A 22,949-nucleotide genomic window follows, 5' to 3' on the forward strand; every position below is an offset into this window, starting at 1 on the left:
CCCGGGACTCGGGCACTACCGACACCACCGCCAGGCCGCGTTCCGGCCGGCCGGCGGCGAACAAACCGCGGAAGTAGGTGCTGCCCGCGCTGAGCGCGGCGCGGTGACACGGGAAGTCGCGGCCCCCGGCGCGCAGCACCACGTCGGTGAGGGTGCCGCTCCGCCGGTATGCGTTGAGGGTCTGCAGGACGCGCTGCGCGTGGCAGGACGCCGCGCACGGAGCCTCGCAGCCCGGCTCCGGGTCCTCGCGCCCGGGGGCCTCTCGCATCCTATCGAGCAGAGAACAAAGATAGCGTTGGGAAATCCCTCTGGCGGGAGCAGGCTTGGCTCAGCGCACACCCCCGTGTATGCTAGGTTGTAGGCGCGCATTCGTTCAGCAGCCTTCCATCCACCCACTGGGAGTCCTGGCTGCACTGATCTAGTCTTGTCTGTCTCCCTCCAACCCCCGTTTTTCCCTCCACCTCCTCTTCTCTCTCCTTTTTCTTTTCTTTTTTTTTTTTTTGTCGGCCTTGGGGCTTGAACTCTGGGCCTAGGCACCACCCTCAGCTTTTTCACTCAAGGCTAGCACTCTACCAATTTGAGCCACAGCTCTACTGCTGGTTTTCTGGTGATTAATCGGAGATAAGAGACTGGGAAGGTGGCTCAGTGGTAGAGTGCTTGCCTTGCAGGCATGAGGCCCTGAGTTTGATTCCTCAGCACCGGAAGTGGTGCTGTGGCTTAAGTGGTAGAGTGCTAGCTGAAGAGCTGAGGGACAGCACCCAGCCCCAAAGTTCAGGCCCCATGACCAATTAAAAAGAAAGAAAGAAAGAAAAAAAGAGTCTCGTGGACTTTTCTGTCCGGGCTGGCTTGGAACCACAATCCTCAGATCTTAGCCTCCTGAGTTAGTAGGATTACAGGCGTGAGCCACTGGTGCTCGGTCTCGTGTAGACTGATTTCAGTCACAGTGCTCTTTCTGTTCTTCAGACTGCTAAGCTCATTCCCTATCAATCTCTGCTGGAAACAGATGGCAGACCCTTAAATAGGGAAATTTGAGCAGAGTCCAATAAATGAACGATTTGCAAATGTTTAAGCGGTATTTGGGGACTCCACATGGCCACATGGCGACCAACAAACAAAAGGGCGTATTCCTGGTCACAAGGGGATGACAGGAAGGGTCTTGGAACTTGGGACAAAATTATGTAGGGAGGAGCTGTGGACAAGGTATTCAGGCCTTGAGAATACTCCTCTGGTCTGTGCCACTATCCAGTACTACCTACTACACCAGTCCTCTATCCTGCCTCCTCCAGATCTGTAGGCTGATTACCCCTAGGCTGAACCTTGATTGATGCTCTTTAATGTCTGCTCCACCCTCCACACCACTCACTAACTGCATACAGCTGAGTGTTTTAAACAAATACTTAGTGAAAGCCTTTTCTGTGTCAGGCAGTGAGCAAGACAACTATATGCAGCTTCGCAGAGCTCACAGCTTGGCAGGGGTACTTCTGGGAAATGTAGAGAATTAGGGGGGACCTAAATTTTAGAAGGGACAGTAAACCCTGGAAAGGTTAATCAAGGAAGAGGATCTTGGAGGAAGACCTCCAAACTGAGAAGGATGGGCAGAATTAGCCAACTAAGGGTGAGGGAGCCCAGGAGAGGATGTGTCCAGCTGCTGGGAAGTAGAAAGCAGCAGCTGTGAGGAGGATTATGAGGTTCTGATCCTCCCCTTCCTTTTCCTGTCTGGGCTCAAAACACAATCATAATGCCTATAGTTGTAACTGAGGAACTGACTCACTATGAAAAGTGCTAAGTCCTCAGTACTCAATGAAGGTTTCCTTGCCTTGTGTAGACTCATGCGCATGTGCTTGTTGCTTTTGTGAACATAATTTGAACTGATCTTCCCAACCCTGAGAAATGTCTTTAGTCATACACCACCACCACCCTTTTTTTTTCTTTTTCTTTGGCAGTCCTAGGGCTTGAACTCAAGGCTTGGGCACTGTCCCATAGCTTCTTTTTGCTCAAGGCTAGTAGCCACAGCGCTACTTCTGCCTTTTTCTGTTTACTGAGAAATGGCTTTGTGCATGCTAGGCAAGTACTGTACATTTCCAGCCCCCATTCCTAGCTTTTTAAAGCTTGTCATGAGGAAACAAGCACACAGAGGGAACTTGGCCTTCTGAGTTAGCTGTGAGAATGGGAGCGGGACGGATGTCTGTGAACATTGTGTGCTGTTAGGTCTTGGTCCCTATAAGCATGTAACTAATATTTGCATGCTTCCAGGGACAAGAAGCTCTCTCCTTTATGTGGCAGCTCCCTACAGGGGGATTCGGGCTCTGCCCTCTGCCCCTTGTCTCTCTCCATTCTCCTGATCTCAGGTCCTATCCAGGATCAGCCTGGCTTTTATGGCTTATGCCTGGATCATCTTGGGCAATGGATCTCCTCCTGCCTCAACATCACAAGAAATGAAATGTTTCCAGTGGACACATAAGTTCGCTGCTTTTGCCCAAGTAGAGGGGGCTGGGTTTTGAAGCCGTGTGGCTCTGCCTGCTTAGTCCCTCTAATGCATTCACCAGGATTGGGGGTGTGTTCTTGAGGAGCATGCTGCGTGTACTGTGGACAGCCACAGGAATTGAGACCCCAGAGAGCAGATCGCTTTAGCATCTGGGGGACTTCTCCCAGCTCTTCTTCTTCCACCCTGGAGATTGCCAGGGTGAGGGCTGAAGAGCACCCGGATGGTCAGATCATGGAAAGTAGGGGTTGCCAGGCAAGGCTCTATCAATGTCCTCTCATCTCAGCAGAGTCTAGACACTTCATGCCAAGAGTCAGACACAGATCTTTGAGAGACCCAGCCTGTAAACTTGGCTCAACACACCATCCTCCCCATCTCCTCCTCACCTCACATCTACTCACAACACATGTTTAGACTTGTGGCAACACCCAGTCAGCTCAGAATCCTAAACTACCCCCAGGTACCTGGGACTTACCTGGCCACCCCTTCTCCTGGGGACTCTGAAGCTGATGCTCGGGAAGGGATCACTTCTGTCAGTGCCTGCACCCTGTCTTCATTCTGCCTGTGCCGGCTGGAGCTCAGGCTTTAATGTCCCTGCTGCTCTGCCCAGACTTGGGCTCAGGCTCAGCTGTGGGAGGACAAAGGGGCTGGACGCCAGGGAGAGGGAAGGAGGAAGGGGGAGGGGTGGATGCTGGGCTTTTGTTTCACTCTTGGACCAGCCCTGGAGGCAGGGGATAGGAGGAAGCACAGGATCCACTGTGTATAACTGCAGGGTCTGGTTTGGGGCCATAATGAAACTCTGTGTGTGTGTGTGTATCTGCCTGGGTAGATGAGATAGTTGTCAGTGTGTCGTTGTTCCAGATACCTATGTGTGAATATGGCAGTGTGTGGAACATAGTGACTGTCTCATTGGGGGTGTCCTGGATGCATGGATAGGTGACCATGTAGCCACATGTGACCAAGAATGTGACTGTCATAGTTATGGATCAAAGTTCTGGCCTCTTTGTGACTGTGCTGAACCTATGTTCCTGATTTGTAGGATTTTGCCTGGCCATTTCTTTGTGTCTGGGTGTCTCTGTGATTGTTATTTTTCTATGTGTCAGAGGTTTGTATCTCTGAATTGTATGATGTCCCAGCTATGTATACCCATAGATCAGGTGTCTGTGGACATCTATGTATGTGTATGAGACAGGGGTCTGTCTATGTATGTGTGTGCTTACAGTGTGTGGCCTTGCTTTTTGTGTGTGTGTGTCGGTGTACATGTGTAGGTGAGTGCTGGCCCCTTGGAGGGACACAGCATGGCACTGGGCTGGTTGAACAGGGTGGAGGAGAAAACGAGGCAGATCTGGGACAGATCTGCCTGAACCTAGAAGGGGATTCTAAGTGGGTACTGGCTCACTGCTACCTGGCAAGGAGGGGACTTGCCTTCATGACAAGGGACAGCAACTTGAAGAGGTTGTCCTGACAAAATCCTGTACGGGCCCCAGGCACCCGGCCTTGGTGACACTGCTGTGAGGATGTACAACCCTGGCCTGATCACTGTCCAGCTTGACTCTTTCCTGCAGCAGGAGGGGAATGTAGATGTGTTGGATTGCTAAGACACTTGGGAGAGAGTGAGAGAAAGCCACATGCTGCATGGAGATGCCCTTGCTGGGTATAGTAGGAGAGGAGCCAGTGTGTACCACAGGCCGTAGGCTAAGCTAAGGATGGAGACTGGACCAGCTATAAGTCCAGCAGACGGCTGCTCTCCTGCATTGCCGGAGTAGAGGGAGGCAGCAAACTGACCTTGGACCTGGAGTAGTTTAGGGTCCTGGTGTTGATAGAATGCAGCTCACTGCCTGCTTAGGACCCTGACCTCTCACCCCTTCTCTCCCATCCATTTAAAAAGACTCTAGGATGTCTCAAGCTGCCCAAGTGTGGCCAAGAGTGTCAGACACCCTGGCTAATGGACCCGGGGGAGCTGACTGGACAGGAAAGGGAAGGCTGTCCTCAGTAGGCTCCCAGAGGCTATCTAGGGTTTGTCTGTGATCCCCCCTCCCCCCACCTTACTCCTGTCCCAGCAGCTGTTTTACTCACTGCCTATGCCACCGACAGGTGAGAGCTGACTTTGGCTCCAGGAAGAATCTACCAGGTATTCTGTGGGAAGGGTGAGTCAGGTGAGTTCCCTCAGTCCTGAGGGGCTGTCTCAGAGGTTAATATGGGGGACCCAGTGGCAGTCAGACCTTTGGAAGGGGCTGTTTCCCTTTCCTTAAAGAAGGTAAGAATCTCTCAGATTGCAAGAATTTTACCCTGAAGAGTTTGGAGAAGAGACTGGCATTTATTTAGATTCTTTTTTTTTTTTTTGTCGGTTGTGGGACTTGAACTCTGGGCCTGGGCGCTGTCCCTCAGCTCTTCAGCTCAAGGCGAGCGACCTACCACTTGAGCTACAGCACCACTTCCGAGACTGGCATTTATTTAAAGCAGCCTGGAACTGGGTGTTTAGCCACTCCCAAAATACAGCTCAAATCATGCAATCTCAGATGAAGCTGACTTAACACCTGCCCTAATCCACTGCCGACTCCTCCTTGGAGAGAGCAAAAGGCAGAAACCACCAAAGATGGAAAGATAGAAGGGCATACTTTGGCCCAAAGGGTATATTTTCGCTTTTTTTTAGGCGGGGGGAGGGTCCAGTCGTGGGGCCTGAACTCTGGCCTGGGCGCTGTCCCTCAGCTCTTCAGCTCAAGGCTAGCACTCTACCACTTGAGCCACAGCTCCACTTCCCGCTTTTTTCTTATATGGTACTGAGGAATCGAACCCAGGGCCTCAGGCATGCAAGGCAAGTGCTCTACCACTGAGCCACTTCCCAGCCCTATATTTTAGCTTTTAATCCAGGTGTCTACTGTGCCTGCCTCGCCCAGGCAAAGCCCAGAGGAGTGAGGGCTGACCTCTGCTGTGGGGAAGTCATCTCTCTGCTGAGGGTTTGTTCTCCTTAGACAAGGGCCAGAACATCACTATGAGCCATGAAGGAGCTGTTGGACCTACTCCCCATCTCTGCCTCAGACCCAGGAGAATCTCCCCTGCCTGCACTGGGCTGCTCCTGGCTGGTAATGGAATATGGTACAGGCTAGAGTCAGAATGTGGGTGGGGGCCTGGCTTCACCTCTTCTAAGCTGTATGGACTTGGAGAGTCACTTTGCGTCTCCAAGCCTGTCTTCCCACCCATACTATAGAGATACTGGTTTCCCATGGCAGAACTGCTAAGCATCTAGCATCATGGCTGACCCAGGGTGGAAGCTAACCATCCTGCCACTGTCTCCGTCATCTTTGACAGCAGTCCTTCCTTCAAATCCCAGGTCAGAACCGAATCCCAAACCTTGCATGCTGTGTGCCACCCTCCTGCCCACAATTCAAAGACAACACATATCAAGATGGCAGCTTTAATCATCCTGGCCAAGGCCCCCCCAGCTCCCTTCACTTTTTGGCCACACCCCCACACATGACAGAGCCCAGCACATTTTGGCCCTGTCCTGTGGCCACCACTGTGGAACCTGAGGTTGTTTCAGTCTCTGGATCTCCTGGGCCCCAGGGCTACACATACCCCACAGGCCTGTTGGACACTTGGGCTGAGAAAGAACAGCTCCGTGAGCCTGTACTTCTGGCCATCTCAGCTGCTTCTAGGGCACATGGCTTGAGCCCTTCCTGGGGCAGGGGCTGGAGGTGGTGGGAGGCTGGTTGGGAGGAGGACATGTCTGCACCATGCCTGCTGGCTTTCCTCTTGGACTGAACCTCCTTGTGCTTTGAGATAAAGTGGAGAACAGAGCTGCCGGGGCTGGGGTGGAGGACCATCTCAGGTCCTCAAGGCAGGATAGAGAAATGGAGATGTCAGTTGCTTCACAACACAGACAGGTTGACAGACACATGTGGGCACAGTGAGCATCCCACCCTTCATTGCCTCTGTGGATGTAGCATGGCCCAGCAACTTGTCAAAGCTTCCAGGCTGGGATATGAGGGAGGAACGAAAGAATGAGACCAGGGGACCAGGCCACCAGGCCCAGGCACCACATTTCCCAGAAAGAGGAGCCCCAGGCCTGCAGGGGCATCTGAGAGGCTGGAGTCTTGGCCAGCTGGGCCTCGGGAGTGGAGACTCCTCCAAGAGAGGCCGAGACTGACAAGGGTTAGAGCCCGTGAGGAAGTTGTGGAGGAGCTCCCAGAGCCCTCCAAGTCCAAACAGCTTCTGCCAGCAATCCTGGGCTCAACTGGTACTATGTCCCATACAGGCTGGGACCGACGGGTCTTCAGCTAGCGCCCACTATGGTCTGTGAAGGTCTTGCTGCGACTGCCGCCCCCTCGAGGGCCCACAGGGGTGGTGCTGTTGGTGTATGTGTCATAACTGCTGTCTGAACACACAGATAGCTCATCCGAGACCTCCACACCATCGCTGATCTCTGTTGGACCAGAGGGGACAGAATGTGAGTGGGAGGATGGGTCCTGAGGATGGCGTCGGGTGAAATAAGAGTGCCCTGTAAATCCTTGTGTGACACTTAAGAGACTGATGTAGCCACCAGTCCTGGTGTTGAACCTGTTGGCATTCAGGGCACCTCCTTAGATTCTGCTGAACGCTGTCCTTGCCTCAGTCTTCTGCTTCCTGAACAGAAAACCCTCCACAGGCTCTTGAGCTTGTTTTTACTCTCCTTAGGGCTCCTCCCTTAAGGGTGAACTCTTGTCAACACCTCCTTTTCCTGAAACTTGGCATTGGCCTCCTGGAAGTCTCAGGCTGAGATGGGGCCTCCTCATGGGCACATCCATCAGGCCAGCTCTTGCTTTCCCTCAACCCTGGTCACATTCTCTGTGGCTGCTGCATCCCTCAGTGAGCACAGCTCTCCAAGGACATCTGTGTTCTAATACTACAGAATGCTGGGCACACAGCCGAGGTTCAGGAACGCTCTGCTGAGTTGGCATGGGCCTGTAGAGTGCTTTTGGTTCCTGATGCCTCTGACTGCCTCTGAACCCTTGTTCCCACCAGAACACCTGCCTTCTTTCACCCTCTGAGCCCCGCCTCTCCACACCACCCAGGGACCACCCGCTATCCTTCACTCTCACCACCTGTAATCTCCCTCACTCTCCACCTCAGTACTCATGGGAAAGCTCCAGTGACACCCACTTTTCCACATCTGTGTATAGCTGCCACTTCCACCAGACTGGGGAGGTTGGCAGGGGTGAAGTCATCATTTGTAGATTCCATGGATGAAGCAGGCAAAGGGGTTGAGCCTTCAAAAAGTCTCCCTGAATGTCACCCCATCTACTAACCACAGTGTTGATAGAGCTGACTGTGGGTAGACATGTGTTGCTCCATATGGACCTGGTGAGTGTGGTGAACATATGGTGTGTGGACCACTGAGACCAGGCCTTGCCTTGGCCCAGCTGTGGGCAGCTCACCTGAGAAGATGAGTTTCTCCTTCATGATGCTGACGTCCCGGCTGGTCCGGCGCACGGCCGCACTCAGCATGATCTGCTCAGGGTTGTAGCTCCTTATGCCACCCAGGCGCCACCTGCAGAGATGTCCTGTGGGCATCAGGTCCTCCCCCTCCCTTCGTGGAGCAGAGACCCTGCCCATTTCTAGAGCTTTTCTAGATGTGGTCTGAGAGGCTCCCTATGCAAATGGAGGAACCTGAGGCCCAGAGAGGGGCAGAGGAGGGGCTCAGGTCAGAGATCAGCCACGGCTCTCTTGCCTCCCTCTCATCCTCAGGACCCTAAATCAGCAACTGTCTAGAAAGATGATTTGGTTATTTCTGTTGCCGGTGCCTCCAGTTCTGCACCTGGTTGTCTTTTTGTTTCTGTCTGATTTTTGTGCTGGTAGTGGGGCTTAAACTCGGCCTTGCATTTTTGCATTCTATCATTTGAGCCACACCTCTACTTCCAGCTTTTTGCTGGTTGGCTGGAGATAACAGCCTCTCGGGTTTGTCTGTCCAGGCTGGTTTCATATCACGATCCTCAGATCTCAGCCTTTTGAGTAGCTAGGATTTATAGAGCTGAGCCACCAGTGCCTGGCTACTTGGCTGTCTTTGGATGAGATGGTCTGGGAAGGAAGAGATTTAACTCTGGCAGACACCTAGTCTAGGAAGTAGCAGCTAAGGCCTCCTACAGATCCACTATCATGGCAGGCAGAGTACGCCCAAGGGAGTCCCAGAGAAGTCAGGAGATATGCAGGTGAGGACAGATGGCAGTGGGTCTTTACTCAGAGCTGGCTCTCACAGTTTGCTACAGCCAGGGTTTTAGAGATACTTGGGAAGGTGCCATGCACTGTTCTAGCCACCCTAGTAGGAGGCATAACCCAGAGCATTAATGCTTTTTGTGGTGGAGAAGGCAGCAGGGCAGGGTAAAAATGAGAGGTAGGCTGCCATGTAGAGGGACCAGGACAATGAGGGGAGGACTCAAGTTCTGGTCCCCAGCCCAGGGCAATAGGTTTTTCTGTAGTAGCTCCCCTGAACAACCCCCAAATCTCTGGCCTATGAACTGGACTTTTCTTAGGACCTAGGTAGAAGGACTCATGATCCCTATCCCTGTCTCACCAAGAAGAGGGGTGGGACCCCAAGGGACTGAACCCTACTTGGCTGAGGGGGCAGCCAAGACTCCACAGAAATTAATTGTAAATTTCTAGCTGGAGTCAACACAGTAGAAACGGACAGAAGGCTGATCAGAGTGGACAAAACTGAGGCAGTCAAGGGGGAATGGAAGGCACTTATACCTTTGCTAGGCTAACCTCCCTTTGAATCCTTGATAGTAAGGACTATCCTCTGACTCACTTGGTGCCCAGCCTTAGCCTCAGATGCCTACCATATTGTGGGTACTGAACAAGCATCTGTTGAGTGAATAAACGAGACAAAAAGGCCTATATTCTCCCCCTTCCTGCAGCACCATCAAGCTCCATCAAACTGCTCCTGACCCCCCCTCCCCAGGACCCCAGGGGCCCAGCACCATACTCAGTAGCACTGTGAAGTCTGCAGACTCTGCAGGTAGAGGAGTTGACTAAAATGATCCTCTGCTGGCTTCAGTCCCACAGCCAGGGAGTGTGTTTTAGAAGCGCATCAGGGAAGCCTCCTGACCCAGGAGGACCACAGGCACCAGACCAAGGCAGGGCTTAGATCCCTAAGACCTGAGTTTTACTTTGGAAATGAACATTGAAACCCAGGAGGAAAGTGTCAAGCCAAGTCTTGGCAGCTAGAAACATGGGGGCAGGAAGCCATATGGGGCCCTCCCCAGGGGTATTTAGGGGGTGGGAACAGGGAGAGGAACAGGGATGGGAATCGGACAGGAGTGAAAAAAGAAAGAGTTGGGAGAGACAAAGAAATATAAACAGAGAGCATGGACCCTAGAAGAGGAAGCCAGAGAGGCAAAAGCCACTGGGGGCAGGGCAGGGAGAGAGAGAAAACAAACAAACTGGGAGTTTGCATCAGGCAAAACTTCTGTGAGTGCTATACGCAGACAGGGACCCTGTCCCCGAGGGAGACACTGGTGCTGAGGGATGCTAGGTTGTGCATGCGTGCGTGCGTGTGCGTGTGTGTGTGTGTGTTGTATGTGAAGGACATGCTGGTCACTACCAGCAGAAGCTGTAGTAAGAATAGAGAGGTCAGGGACACACACAGCAAGATGGGAAGGGCAAATCCCAGCACTGAGACAGGATTGCAAGTTCAAGGCCAGTCTGAGCTGAGTACTGAGACCTTACCTAAAAAAAAAAAAATTGCAGAGAAGATTGTTGCAGGGGGAAAAGGAGGGTTAGTGCTTCAGGCAGGGGTCAGCGAGGGTGACCCAGGCACAGGGCTCAGTGCATGGCAGATTATCAGACAAAACTGGAGAAGGGGATGGCCAGAAAGAGGAACAGGAGGAGGAGGAGGACCACACCAGAATTACCTGATCAAGTGATAGCTGTGAGATGCCAGAGTGCAGCAGAGAGGGGGAGGGGAGAGAGGAGGGACATGCGCCGATCAGAGCAGGATGGACAGAGAGAGAACATCAGTCAAGAATCAACCCAGCCCCTTGGTTGCTGGCTGGCTTGGGGCCCCAGGCGCGCCCTAAACCCTCCCCTGAACCACCCAGACCACCCACTTCAGCCAATCCTTGCTGGCCTGAGGGATGGGGCTTTTCAGCTTGGCAGGGGTCAGTGCTGTGGGAAACAAACCCATGCCCTGGGTAACAGAGGGCAGATTTGCCAGAGCCTACATAGCAGGTTAGGGCAGAGATTGGCTCTGGATTCCTAGCTGGGTGCTCTATCCCCTAAGCTAGTCCGCCTCTGCTGAGGGAGGAGGACCTGAGGCCTCTGGCAGTCCCTCCTAGTCTCCTTCTTCTGGCCAAGGGCTCAAGGCTGGGAGCAGCTTCACCTGGCTAGGGGGGTGGGGAAGCTGGGCTGGGCCTGCCAAGGGGCAGAAAGGTCATGAATACATCAGAGCCTACTCACTTCTGGACCACGAAGATGCCGATGATGAGGGTGAAGGAGATCAGGTCAGCAGTGACCCACATGAGGCAGTATTCCTCTGGGGGCTGTGGACAGAAGACAAGGCCAGCTCCCAGTTATGGCCCATTCAAACCACAGGTCCATGACTAGTGAGCAGGGGACTTGAGGGCTTCTGGCTTTATTTTGTGGGGGTAGTCCCTAGGCACTGTGTGCCTAGGTGTGTGTGTGTGTGTGTGTGTGTGTGTGCGCGCGCGCGCACGCGCATGCACGTGTATGCATGACGGCATGTGTGTGCACACAGGGTAGAAGTAGAATGTGTTCAAGTTGTATGTACTTAAGGTGGTCAAAAAAAGAGCCTAGCAATGGAAGATGGTTACTGTGTGTGGATGCCAGTGTCACATGACTCACAGGTGGGCAAATGCAAGCCTGTAAACAGATGTGCAGTGCCTGTGAACAGGTGTGTGGCTTCAACTAGGAGCACAGGGGCTGGGAGGGCAAAGCTTCATCCCACTAGGGCAGGAGCTGTACATCAACCTGTCCGTCAGTGCTCCATCCTGGAGGAGCCTGGGAGGTTTGTAACGACGACATACAGGGGAGACTGAAGAACAGAGCCTTTAGGGCTTGGAAGGGGTTGTGAAAGAGCCCAGGATCTGAAGCCCATGACTCGGGTTCCCATTTTTTGGTTCTCTCCGGTTCTCTTATGGCTTCACTTCTCTTGGGGTCTCATTCCTATCTGTCTCTCCCCAGTTCCCCTAACTCCCTAGTCCCCCAGGGAGCCATCCATAGCTCAGCTCTGACCTGCTGACCCTGCCACTCTTCATCCCACAAGCAGCTCTCAACCCTTGGAGGTAGATCCTCTACTGGGCTCCCCAGGCTTGAGGCAGAGCGGGGACTGAAAGCCAATCTGCAGGGTCTCAGTCAACTGATCCAAATATGTTCTGTTTATTCTTCTCTGAGCAGACTTCCACATTCCTAGTTCTCACCCTGATGGTAGCCTTTGTTTTCTTTCCTTTAAAAACCAAATATAACAAACTCCCCAAACAAAATAAACCCCCAAACCAGAAACACCCAGTAGCTATTGTCTACTTGATGTGTTCTTCCCTGTGGGTCAGGCCCAGGGACCTCCAACACCTCAGTCCCCAGCAGTTGTGGGATCTGTTTGGAGCCTGTACCCCTGCCTCAGACATCACACTTGAGACCTCCCCAGTTCTTGCTGAGGGGTGGGGTAGCCCCTAAGCAGTCTTCTGATCTGTCCTCCTGGGTGTCCTCTGGTCACCTCAGTCTCCAACTCACCATGATCCAGAGTGGGGAGGGCACCTGGGACAAGGTGTGGGAGTTGTCAGAGGTGACGGACGGGACCCCTGCACACCACAGCAGGGAGAAGAGCCAGGGCGCGTTGACGGTGTACAGGTTTACACTCAGATTCCAGGATGCGTAGTCCCTGGGCAGGGGACAGAGCTTGATCAGCCCAGGACTTTGGCTGCCCGGGGCAGGAAGTAGTTGTAAAGCAGCCCCTCACAACTATTCCTGTGGGAAGCAATGTCCTCACCCAAGGACCAGGCTCATGGCAGACCCAGCTCTGCACATGCTCTCACCTCCCCTTTCTGAGCCATGTGGGCCCCACCCTGGGATCCATCCTTCCCTGTGCCTGGCTGTGCCTGGACTGGGGGACACTCAGTCCCTCCCCCCTCTGGATGAGTTAGGGCCACAGGGCAGGCACCTGAGCTCCTGGCGGGACACCTGAGTGTAGCGCAGGTTCAGCCGCTGGATGTGGCCTCTCTGCAGGCTCGCCACGGTCTCCTTGGATCCTGACGTTTGCTGGAAGCCAGGTGCCAACTTCTGCACTAGGGGCCTCTGCCTGTTAGGCAGCCACATAACCTGCAGGCAAGAGATGTGGTAGTCAGGCTTCTAGTCTGTCAAATTGGGTAAGAGGCCCTAGCCCTCCCAGAGTCCACGTAGGGATGTGCAAGGGGCTGGGACTGTGGCTTGGGTGGAACTGTTATTGCGGGCCAACCAACTCTGGAGCTTCCCTTCCTGGTACAAGGACAACAAAAGCATAATTCAACATCCACCACTCTGCATTCATAGGGTGGCCTCCCATTCCTGGGGTCCCAAATGACTTCATGATACTTCGTGTTCTCTGAAGTGACCAGAGGGCCTAGGGCACGCCTCTGAACAGCTCAAAGTACTGGCTAGTCTCCCACCTGTCCCATAAGGACACAGCAGCCAGGGATGTGCAGGGCAGGCAGTCATCATTTTACAAATGAGAGCTGAAGTCTGGAGGGGGGATGGGTGCATTGATGCCACCTGGCATGGGGCTTCATTGCATGAGGGGTGGCAGCGGGCCTCACCTGGTGCTGTGGGAAGCCTGAGTGCAGCACGGCCTCCAGGGTGATGTTGAGGAAGCTGGTGCGGTAGGGGTGCTCACGGGGTGGGTCATGCAGGTTGAGCAGCACCGTGGCATTGCCCTTGGCCAGCTCCAGGAGCTCTGCCAGACTACAGATGGACTGGTTCTGGGCCTCCCTGTGGTCTGAGGGTGACAGGGAGCTGGCCGTCCAGAAGGGGTCAGTCTGGCAGAGGAAGGGGCACACAAAGCTGTGTCACCAGCCCTTGGGGGCCTTTGCATAACTTCCTGAAAACTTAGCATGGAGACTCCTGGTCTGCTAGCATCTGCTGGTGTGTGTGTGAGTCTGTGGTCCTAGAAGGTCCTGACCCTCAGCTTTCTCTCCCATGTCCACTTCCCAGAAAACAACTTGCTTGGGGCCTCTCCCAGTCCCCAGAACTTTCCACCTCAGGACACTTGAAACCAGAAACTTCCTTGCCTTTAGAGCCACTGCATTAACATCCTGTTAACCACCCACGTCCCCTTCTGCCTTTCCTGATGAGGGAGACAGAAGCAATTGCTAACCAGCCTGCCTGGGGTCATCTGAGATGACAGCCACCACCTCTCTCACTTCTCAGGGTCTCTGCTGCCCCTCCCAGGCCTAGGATTGGGCCCAGTGCAGACAGACCTTCAGAAACCACTGGCCAGCGTTGAGCCTCTGCAGGACAGTCCAGTTGAGCATGGCGGAAGGCCTGTGGGCGAGCTCTGGGAACACCTGCTCCACGTTAGTGGTACGTCGCAGAGTAGCATCATGCATAAGGAAGGGGATGCCATCCAGACTATGGGAGAGGGAGCTGCTGTCACAGCCCACCCAGGCTTTCACCTGCCCACCACTGCTCCCTTATTCACTCCTCCCTAATCATCGTGGGGCCCTGGTGGCTCTGGCCCTCTCTGGGCTGCAGACTCCTCATCTGTCTGGGAGGGACAGTGGGATGGCATCACTCCAAAGGGCCAATACTCTCTGGCTCTCTATCAGGATCGTGTGTGTGTGTGTGTGTGTGTGTGTGTGTGTGTTGCTCAAAGAGTATTGGAAAAAAGCCTGATCCTATTCTTAACAAACCTTGAAGGTCGATTCTGCCTCATTTTATAATGGGGAAACTGAGGATAACAGAAGGAAGTTCCTACCTCAAGGTCCATGGACACTAAGTGGTGGAATCTGGCTTAAAATCAAGTCCATGCAGGGCTGTAATAACAGTGCCAAGGTAGGCCCTGTGATAAGTTCCACCCCCCACATTCCTATCTACCCCACCAGGCTGTCAATAGCTCATAGGCTATCTTTATGTGAAATTGAAAAAAGGCATCTATGACCCTCTTCCTCAAAGCATTTTACCACCATCTGCTGGAAAGGTGAGACCAACACTTGCTTCTAGCCTTTCTACATTGAGAACACTGTCCTCACTTACATGGTGCCCTTGTTTAGTGCCCAACTTGTGCAACTATGTATGACAGCCCTACCCTTCTCCCCCTCTCTCAGCTGATATGACTTGTGCGGCTTTTTCCTGCCATTTATACTAACATGTATTCATATATCTGCAGGCAAAAAATGAGTATGACATTTTTGTTATTATTATTCTATAACTTGCTAACTTCACTTACCCAAATGTTTGAGCACTATCATGAAAAGAGATAGATCTAGCTTTCCTTCAAGTGAATTTGACCCCCTGGTCTTCACCCCACCTGCCTAAACCAAGAGTCTTTTCTCTCTCCCCTACTTTTTTATCCAAGAGTTCAGCACAACATTCATTTGCACAAAAAGGATGCCCCAAGCCTCCACCCTTCCATCTCCAAGGCTCTGGGACAGGCATCTGGATACAGATGCCATGGGAGTGAGGAAGAGGTGCCCCACATACCTGACAGTGACATCAGCCTGGAGCCCAAACAGCTTCTGCTCTAGGGCCTTCCGGAAGGACATCAGCGTGTGCTCTGGGGCAAGCTGGGGAGGAAGGAGTGTGAGGGCTCATGTGCCGGGCTGGGTTAGCCTGGTTGTCATTCTAGCTCCTCTACCCAGGAGCTACATGACCCAGGGAACTCACAGCGCTTCTCGGAAGCTCTATCTCCTCACCTGCTAAGTCATAGCCACCTTGAAGGGTGTTTTTTTGGAAGCAAGGCAGACATGATAGTTTGTGTGGATATGTACAAATACCTGACATATAGCTAACACTTAATAAATAGTAGCCCTGACTGTTAACTCATCCCTTCTCTACCAAGGTACTACTCTATACTCTGGAGGCAGGAATCCTTTTCACAGGCCTAGGAGTCCAAAACAACGTGTGAGGCATGGAGACTGAACACTTTCTTCCCTCTTGATTATTCCCTGGTGGAGGAAGACAGGGTGGAGTTTCAGTGGGGTGACAAGTTTCCTCATCTATACAAACAGCACTATTCTAGAATGACACATGAACCAAGTCCCTTTGCACATCACCTGACTGACACAGAAAATGATTTAGAATGGCAAGCCTGTGGCAGAGGTATGGAACATCCAGCTATAGCCTTGACTCTACAGATCTCCGTTTGCATACTGGTTCCTCATCTGCCCTGGGGGATACGCTCACCATTCTCTGAGGTCTTCAGGCTGGGAGAATCAGGGTTCTCTTTCTCTCCTTGGCTGTCCTACCCTTTGCTGCCACTGGGGGTCAGCACCGAACTAGGAATTGGGTTAAGGCCAGGTGCCTGGGGCTGGAGCACAGAGAGAGGGAGGGTGGGAAGATGGATGAGGGGATCAAGAGTGCAATGGATTCCCCCAATTGCTCTCAATTCCACCTTATCTCTCTCTGACCACAACACTCCCCTCTGCTGGGAGGCAGCCAGGGAATGACAAGGGCTTTGGAGTTGGCAAGAAGGAGCAATCTACTTCCCATTGGGCAGCCTGAGGCCTCAGTTTCTTTAGCTATATAAAATGGGCTCATGTTATCCACCTGGTAGGCATGATAACAGATGCCGGAGACCTGAGACCAGAGACTTGCACACAGTAGGCACTTCATAATGTAAGCTCTTCTCTTTCTCCATTCTTGGAGCTGAGCTATTAAACACCTTCAGAGTCAGCCTGGGTTTGGTGCTGATCTCTTATACAATAGCATGGAATCCTAGCCTTCACTTCCTAGGCTTTAGAAGTCTCCCAAATCACATGGGTGGAATTCTGGATCTTCATCTCAGAGCTCCCACCTCCCTCTGGCAAGTCTAAAGAGGGTCCTGCTGCCCGGAGCACATAGGGGGGAAGTAGAAGGGTACATTCTCGCTAGCAGAACAGTATGTGAGAGCCTCTTCTGTGGATCTAGTCCTCCAAATACTGAAGTCCACACAGGGACAACACATGGGACACACTGACAGAGGGGTACACTCAGGGTTACTGCAATCAGAACCCCATGAACAACCATCTGAAGACCCACTGACGAGACACATGATGCACAGGGACAGAGGCGGTCCTAGTTGATGCCTCAAAACCCATCACTAAGCTGCGTGCTAGTGGCTCACAACTATCACCCTAGCTATTCAGGAAGCTGAGACCTGAGGACTGTAGGTTTGAAACCAGCCTGGAAAGAAAAGTCCATGATATTTCATCACCAGTTACTCAGCAAAATGCTGGAATGGAGGCATGGCTCAAGGGAGAAGAGTATCAGCCATGAACAAGAGCCTGAGGCCTCGAGTTAAAAAAAAAAAAAAGAAGCCACCAGTAAAAGTTGACCTCACAGGAGAAAGATGGAGTAAAACAGTGATTAACAGAGGCTGGGACGGGTTGGGGAGAGGAGGGGCTAGGAGAGGCAGGAGGAATAAATTCTGGTAGTCAATGGCATGTAGGGAGACTATAACAAGTAATAATTTACTGTACATTTCAAAATAAGAGAAAAATTTGTATTGTTTCCAAAATATAAAATGATAAATTTTGAGGAGTTATATACGCCAATCACCTTGATTTGATCACTACATATTGTACTCATGTATGGAAATAACATGTCATGACCCATACATATGCACAGTTCAAACAAATAAATGATCAAATAAACATCACAAGGATGCAGTAAGCCAGATGCACACTGTGAGAAATTCTGTAGGACAAATGACAGCTTGGGCAGATCAACAGCATAAGGAGAAATAGGGAGGGGATGATCATCCACTACAAGATACTTAGGAGCCAGGCATTACCCAGATGGATTTCTAACAAGTGAACTATAAAAAGATGTTTTGGAGACAACAAAGGAAAATTGAACATGGATTTGCTATTAGATCATATTAAGGAATCACTGTTAATTTGGTTAGGTATAATAACAGCATTGTGGTTGAAAAAAAATGTACTTAGCCAGGTGTGGTGACTCAAGCCTATAATCCTAGCTCTTTGGGAGGCAGAGATGGGAGATCATGGTTTTCAGTAGCATGCACCTGTCATTCCCAAAGAGAATAGAAGGTGCCAGTGCCAGCACAGGAAGGGATGGGAGGGTACCAAGGTCCAGCTCACAGGGTCTAGCCTGTGAGTCATCTAGAAAATAATAACCCCCAGTTCATGTGTGGGGGAGGACTTTCAGGAGGATTTGCAGCTCTTTGGATATATTTTTCTTTCTTTCCTTCTTTCTTTCTGCTTTTTCTTTTTCATAGTGCTGGGGATAGAACTAGGGTCTCACCCATGCTAGGCAAGTGCTCAGCTACACTCTTAACCCAGACGTATTCTTTTAACATCATGGTTTTGTACAGTCACTTTACTACCCAGTGGCACAGTGGAATGCCCCAGATGCCCCCTAGGGGTGGAGACTGATACTGTTCCTGCTGAGAAGCTGAGTTCAAAAGAGAGGCTTAAAGGGATCCCAATAAATACCAGGAACTTCCTAGTAGACAGTGCATATCTGGATACTGCTATGTTACTTCCTGCTTCTCACACCCTGCAGTGGGCACTGTCAATAATCCCATGGTACAGGAGGGCGCCAGGCACAGAGTAGACAGAACTCCTCTGGTTCCCATAGCCAGTTAGGGGCTAGGCTGGGCTCCTGCCCAAGCAGCAGGGCTCTGGAGCCTGTCCCCTCAGCCTTGGCTCTCCTGCAGAGTACAGGACATCTCAGTGGTCGGACCCCATACTGACTTTAACGGTCTTTTCTTTCCATTTCAGCCTGGCTCAACTGCCTTCTCTGGGGAGCTGTGCCAGCCTCTCTTCCCCTTGGGCCTGGCACAATATCAGTTGCCTGGCTGCAGCCCCAGGCCCTTTACCCAACAGCCCTCTCCTGGTCCTCTTGACCTAAGAGCCTAAAACCCTCCTGCACTTCCATGCCTCAGGATAAGAGTTCAATCTATCTAGTGAGATATTTTCTGGGATCTTTCCCTTTGGTCCCATCCAGGTTCTCTGGGATTTCCACCTGTCCTTCTGATACAGTTTTCCCATCGCTCTAGGGTCTGTTTCTGTTATTGTGCTAATATGTCACCTCTATTTCCTGGCAAAGCCTTCTCCTGGAGTGGCTGCTGTGCCCACGCCCACACACTCTGTTAGGACATTTGGGTGGCACTCACCATGGGGGCCCCGCGGTGGCCAATGAGAGCAGGCTTGGGGCCCAGATCCTTTTTCTCCATGATGCAGGGAGAGGAGATGGTGAGAGGGGCCAGGTAGAGGGCAAAGACCACAGCGAAGAAGGTACAGAGGATGGTCACCTGGGAGGCTGCAGACATGGGCCATGAACACTGGGCTCCCTCTAGCCCCAACCAGAGCCCTTGAGTAGGGGTTTAGGGTGCAGGCTCAGAGGGACAGTCTTTTTGTGTGGCACATGTGCCCACTCTGATATGGGGTCGAGTCGGAATACAGTGCAAGGCTGATGGCATCTACGGGCCAGTCTCAGCCAGACCTCCACAATGAGGGATCCACCTCAGCCCCAAGCTTCCCAGGTAGAGTCTCTTGGAGGCAGCCCACCCAGGGAGTGATGGGAGGAGCAGGCCCTGCCCTGAGTACTCACAAGATCGTTCTGCACGGGCAAACTGTCCTGCCACGATCCAGGATAGTGCAGTGATGGCCACCAGGGCACCCATGTGCAGGAATGGAGCTGTGCCCTGTGTGTGTGGAAAGGTAAGAGGCTCCTGGGTCTCCTAGTCATGCCCGTGCCCACTGACAACCCATTTCTACCCACAGGGCAGGCAACCCTGTCTTCATTTGCTAGCTGCAAACACTGGGAATCCAGGGGTCCTGGGTTGGAGCATCCTCTCTGCCTCAGTCCTACAGTGTGACCTGAGACCCCTCCTTATCCCACTGCAGAAACAGGAATGATTTTTTAAAAAAGGTGTTGCTGCATGGGAATTGAGGGTATAGCTCAGTTGGTTTGGCACTTGTCTAACATGCTCAAGGCTCTGGGTTTGGTTCCCAGCATAGCAACTGTCAATAAACCAATCAATATCCTTGTTTGACACATGACTGATATTGTATGATTTTTTAAAAAGATGCTGCCTGTTGCATTGGTCCTGGAAAAGTCACCCACCCCACTCACCTGCAAGGAGATGAGCAGTACCTCCCACTCGTCCTCCCACAGCTGAGCCACTGCTGACATGGCCACCACCGTGGAAGCCAGGATGATCACCAGCCCAATCTGGAAGGGGGAGGCATCAAACAGGAGGTCAGAACAGTAAGGGTGGGTGAAGGTAACCCCAAAAGATGGTCACAGTAGAAGTGGAGCAAGCTGGAAAGGCACAGGAAGCAGAGAAGGACAGGCAGAGGGTGAGGACAGCCAGAGGCAGAGGCACGAGGAGCAAGCAGACCTTGGAAGGAAGTGACATGGATAAAAGAGAGTGGAGAGAAGGCAGGAGGCTTCTGCTAAGAAGAGGCCCTGAAAAGGGCCTCTCAGGCCTACCCATCCCTCTTGGCAACCTAGACGGAAGATCACATTCTCCAGCCTTGCCCAGGGCACAGGGCAGGGGCCAGGTATGTGACCACTCTTACATGGGGGCTGCATTCTGTCTCAGCAACAAGGCTTTTTTTTTTCAATCTGGCTCTCCCTAGCATCTGGCTTCAAATGTATTCTGCAGAAACAGAGGAATAGAGCCTTGACAGAGGGCAGGGCCACCTGAAGGACACAGAGACCTCCAGGGACAGATGGCATCTGCAACCGCCAAATAAGCTTGGTTTTCTGCTACTCCCCCTCCCAAGTTGTGGTCTCACTGCTCACCTGCCCACCCCATAACACCTGGCTTATCTCCATAAGGCCCACACTTCAACTGACCTCCACGCCCTCTCATTGTGAACCTCTCAGCTCCTCTCCCATGACATGCCTACTCTCTAAGTCATCCTCAACCTCTTCTCCCACATGGCTTTTGCTATTGCCAGCAGCACTCTGAGACCCTCTGACCATGAAGCAAGGGCTAAAAGTGAGGGAAGAAATGGCAACCTGCCTGTCTTTTCTCCCTACCAGGAAGGAAAGATGAATTCTCATCTGGGATTAAGTTTTCCTTTGGAATCCTGTCATTCAGACCATCAGCCTGGAAATAAATCCCACCCTCTCCCTGCAAATTCCCTCTCCCCTTAAGAAACAGTACCAAGGCTGAGGCAGGGCTTTCACAGGCTGTAATGTGCCATGTGAAGATGAGGGCCAATAAGGGAATGCAGGTGCACTTCTGAGTCTACCTGAGCACTCCATCTAATGAGTGAGGCCTTTTGGGCTCCATTTTACCCTGTGCTTCTTCTCAGGGATCAGGCTTCTGTCCGGGGCGGGGGGGGGGCGTTCAAGGAGTTCCTAACAATCCCCAAGAAGGAGGCCACCCAGGCCTTCTCCTCCAGGCCATAGACCTGCCACCTTGCTGTCCTATGAGAACATGGTATTGGGGTTTCTGTCCTGAAGACTGTGAAGGCAGGGGAGGGATAGAGGTTGCAGTGGAATGCTCATTCAGTCATTCATTCACGTACGCATTCAGTTAGTCTCCCTTGGGTGCTAGGGTCTGAGAGGAGTTGGAACCCAGACTTGCAGTTGGTTGGCTTTTTGGTGGGGAGGGGTGTCTGACTTCTAGATCTGGGGACCCCATGGCAGATAGTTGGTCCAGAATGACAAGTCACACTTGAGTCTCATTTCTGGGTCATATGTGCTGCTCAAGGGGAGGGTAACATCGCCAGAGATTTCCTCCACCCCCTTGCTGGGACATGGGGCCGGTGAATGCCTACCTAGAAGGCTAAAAGTAAATGAGACAATGTAAGTGTGGTGCTTAGCACCATGGATGCCACGAAGTGGTGTCATTTTCAGTGACAGCAACTGAACAGGTAATGATGAGGAATCAATGAATAAGGTGAGAAGTGCCTGATGCATACAGTTAATGACATTATGATAAACAGTGCCTGCATACAGGAAACTCTCAACTGTGCCTTCTGTGAGAAGGTAGGAAGGTCAGAGGCTAAATGCCAGAAACCTAACAGATGGACTGGCTGTGAGAGAGAAGTCTGAGTTCACCTGGAGTGCTGATGAAGTACCCATGGCTGAGGCTGGATCCAGCCTGTGCTGGGGTAGAAGCACCAAACCTGCCCAGCGCAGCCCAGCCCAGCCACCAGGGCATACGGAGTCCGGTGCTTCTCTCTGGGTCTCCATCTGGGTTGCTGACAAAACCCTCCTCCGCCATGCAGGCCCTGGGCCACCACTGCTGACCCTATGGTAGAGTAGTCAGGGGACCACATCCCCAGAGCAGTGTGATGTGTTTGGGAATACAACAGGACAGCTGAGGGGGTGTGGGTATGGGAGCTGTGACTGGCACCTTTCAGAAGTGACATCTGAGCAACTTTCGGATTGGGGGTTGACAGAAGGAATATCTCAGGGAGGAGCCTCCTTTTTACCTAAAACCCTTCCGAATACCTCAACCTTCTCCTTACTTCCTATGTCTCTGCACTTATCCTGGAGGTCACCTGGGAGAGGTTTCTAGGAGACAGAAGCCTGGGTGGACTGAGAAAGAGGAGAATGAATGGTCCCAGGATCCATTCACAGCACCGAGCATGTGTGTGTGGCTCCTTGCCTGCCCAGACCTGAGCCCTCAGTCTTCTCCTCAGGACTCAGGGGGACCACGACCTCAAAATACAAGTTCTGACTGGTGGCTCATGCCTGTAATTGTAGCTACTCAGGAGGTTAAGACCTGAAGATCACGGTTCAAAAGCCAGCCTGGGCAGAAAAGTATGTAAAATTCTTATCGCCAATTAACCACTAAAAAGCTGGAAACAGAGATATAGCTGAAGTAGTAGAGGGCTAGCCTTGAGCAAAAAAGCTCAAGGACAGTGCATAGGCCCTGAGTTCAAGCCCCAGGACTAGGATAAAGCAATGATCAAAGTCATCTCCATCAGACTAGAGGGGAAAGGGTGGAGACAGCTGGGAATGTTGGGAGCCATCTAAAGAGAGCCAAGATCACACTATGCCTCAAAATAACTCCCAAGGAGATAAAGAATTTAAATGTCAAAAAAGTGAAAAAATAATTACTAAGCGATACCACAGAAAAATTCTGTATAATTTTGGAATGGGAAAGACCTTTCCAAGTCTGACACAAAACTAGGGGCCAGACAAAAAAGAGATGACAGGCTCAAATCCTCAAGAATTAAAATAAAAAAATCCCTATGACACAAATCCTTATGGCACAATAAGCAAAGTCAAAGGTAAATGACAAACTAGGAAATATCTGCTGTTCACCAGCCAATGGACTGATTGCCCAAATCTATTCAGAGTTCCTACAAATTAA

At 51.9% G+C, this 22,949-nt stretch overlaps 2 protein-coding genes across 2 annotated transcripts in view; both read right to left on the reverse strand.

The window, feature by feature from the left end:
• The window catches only part of Klhl35 (kelch-like family member 35), a 6,901-nt gene extending 6,633 nt beyond the window's left edge, over positions 1-268 (reverse strand). The window contains 2 exon segments of the mRNA XM_013013966.1: positions 3-7; positions 10-268. Of these exon segments, the coding sequence (XP_012869420.1) occupies positions 3-7; positions 10-268 (264 nt within the window).
• A 5,615-nt stretch (positions 269-5,883) lies between these two features.
• Gdpd5 (glycerophosphodiester phosphodiesterase domain containing 5) overlaps positions 5,884-22,949 on the reverse strand; it is an 84,514-nt gene continuing 67,448 nt past the window's right edge. Inside the window, exons 6-16 of the mRNA XM_013014198.1 lie at positions 19,742-19,840; positions 19,217-19,310; positions 18,780-18,925; positions 15,143-15,225; positions 13,921-14,071; positions 13,261-13,479; positions 12,630-12,787; positions 12,203-12,350; positions 10,913-10,995; positions 7,897-8,009; positions 5,884-6,905 (exon numbers count right to left, since the gene is read on the reverse strand). Of these exons, the coding sequence (XP_012869652.1) occupies positions 6,760-6,905; positions 7,897-8,009; positions 10,913-10,995; positions 12,203-12,350; positions 12,630-12,787; positions 13,261-13,479; positions 13,921-14,071; positions 15,143-15,225; positions 18,780-18,925; positions 19,217-19,310; positions 19,742-19,840 (1,440 nt within the window). The 3' untranslated portion in view covers positions 5,884-6,759. The remainder of the gene's footprint in view (positions 6,906-7,896; positions 8,010-10,912; positions 10,996-12,202; positions 12,351-12,629; positions 12,788-13,260; positions 13,480-13,920; positions 14,072-15,142; positions 15,226-18,779; positions 18,926-19,216; positions 19,311-19,741; positions 19,841-22,949) is intronic.

This window comes from Dipodomys ordii, unplaced genomic scaffold (genome assembly GCF_000151885.1).
Source record: "Dipodomys ordii isolate 6190 unplaced genomic scaffold, Dord_2.0 Scaffold22, whole genome shotgun sequence".
NCBI lineage: Eukaryota > Metazoa > Chordata > Mammalia > Rodentia > Heteromyidae > Dipodomys > Dipodomys ordii.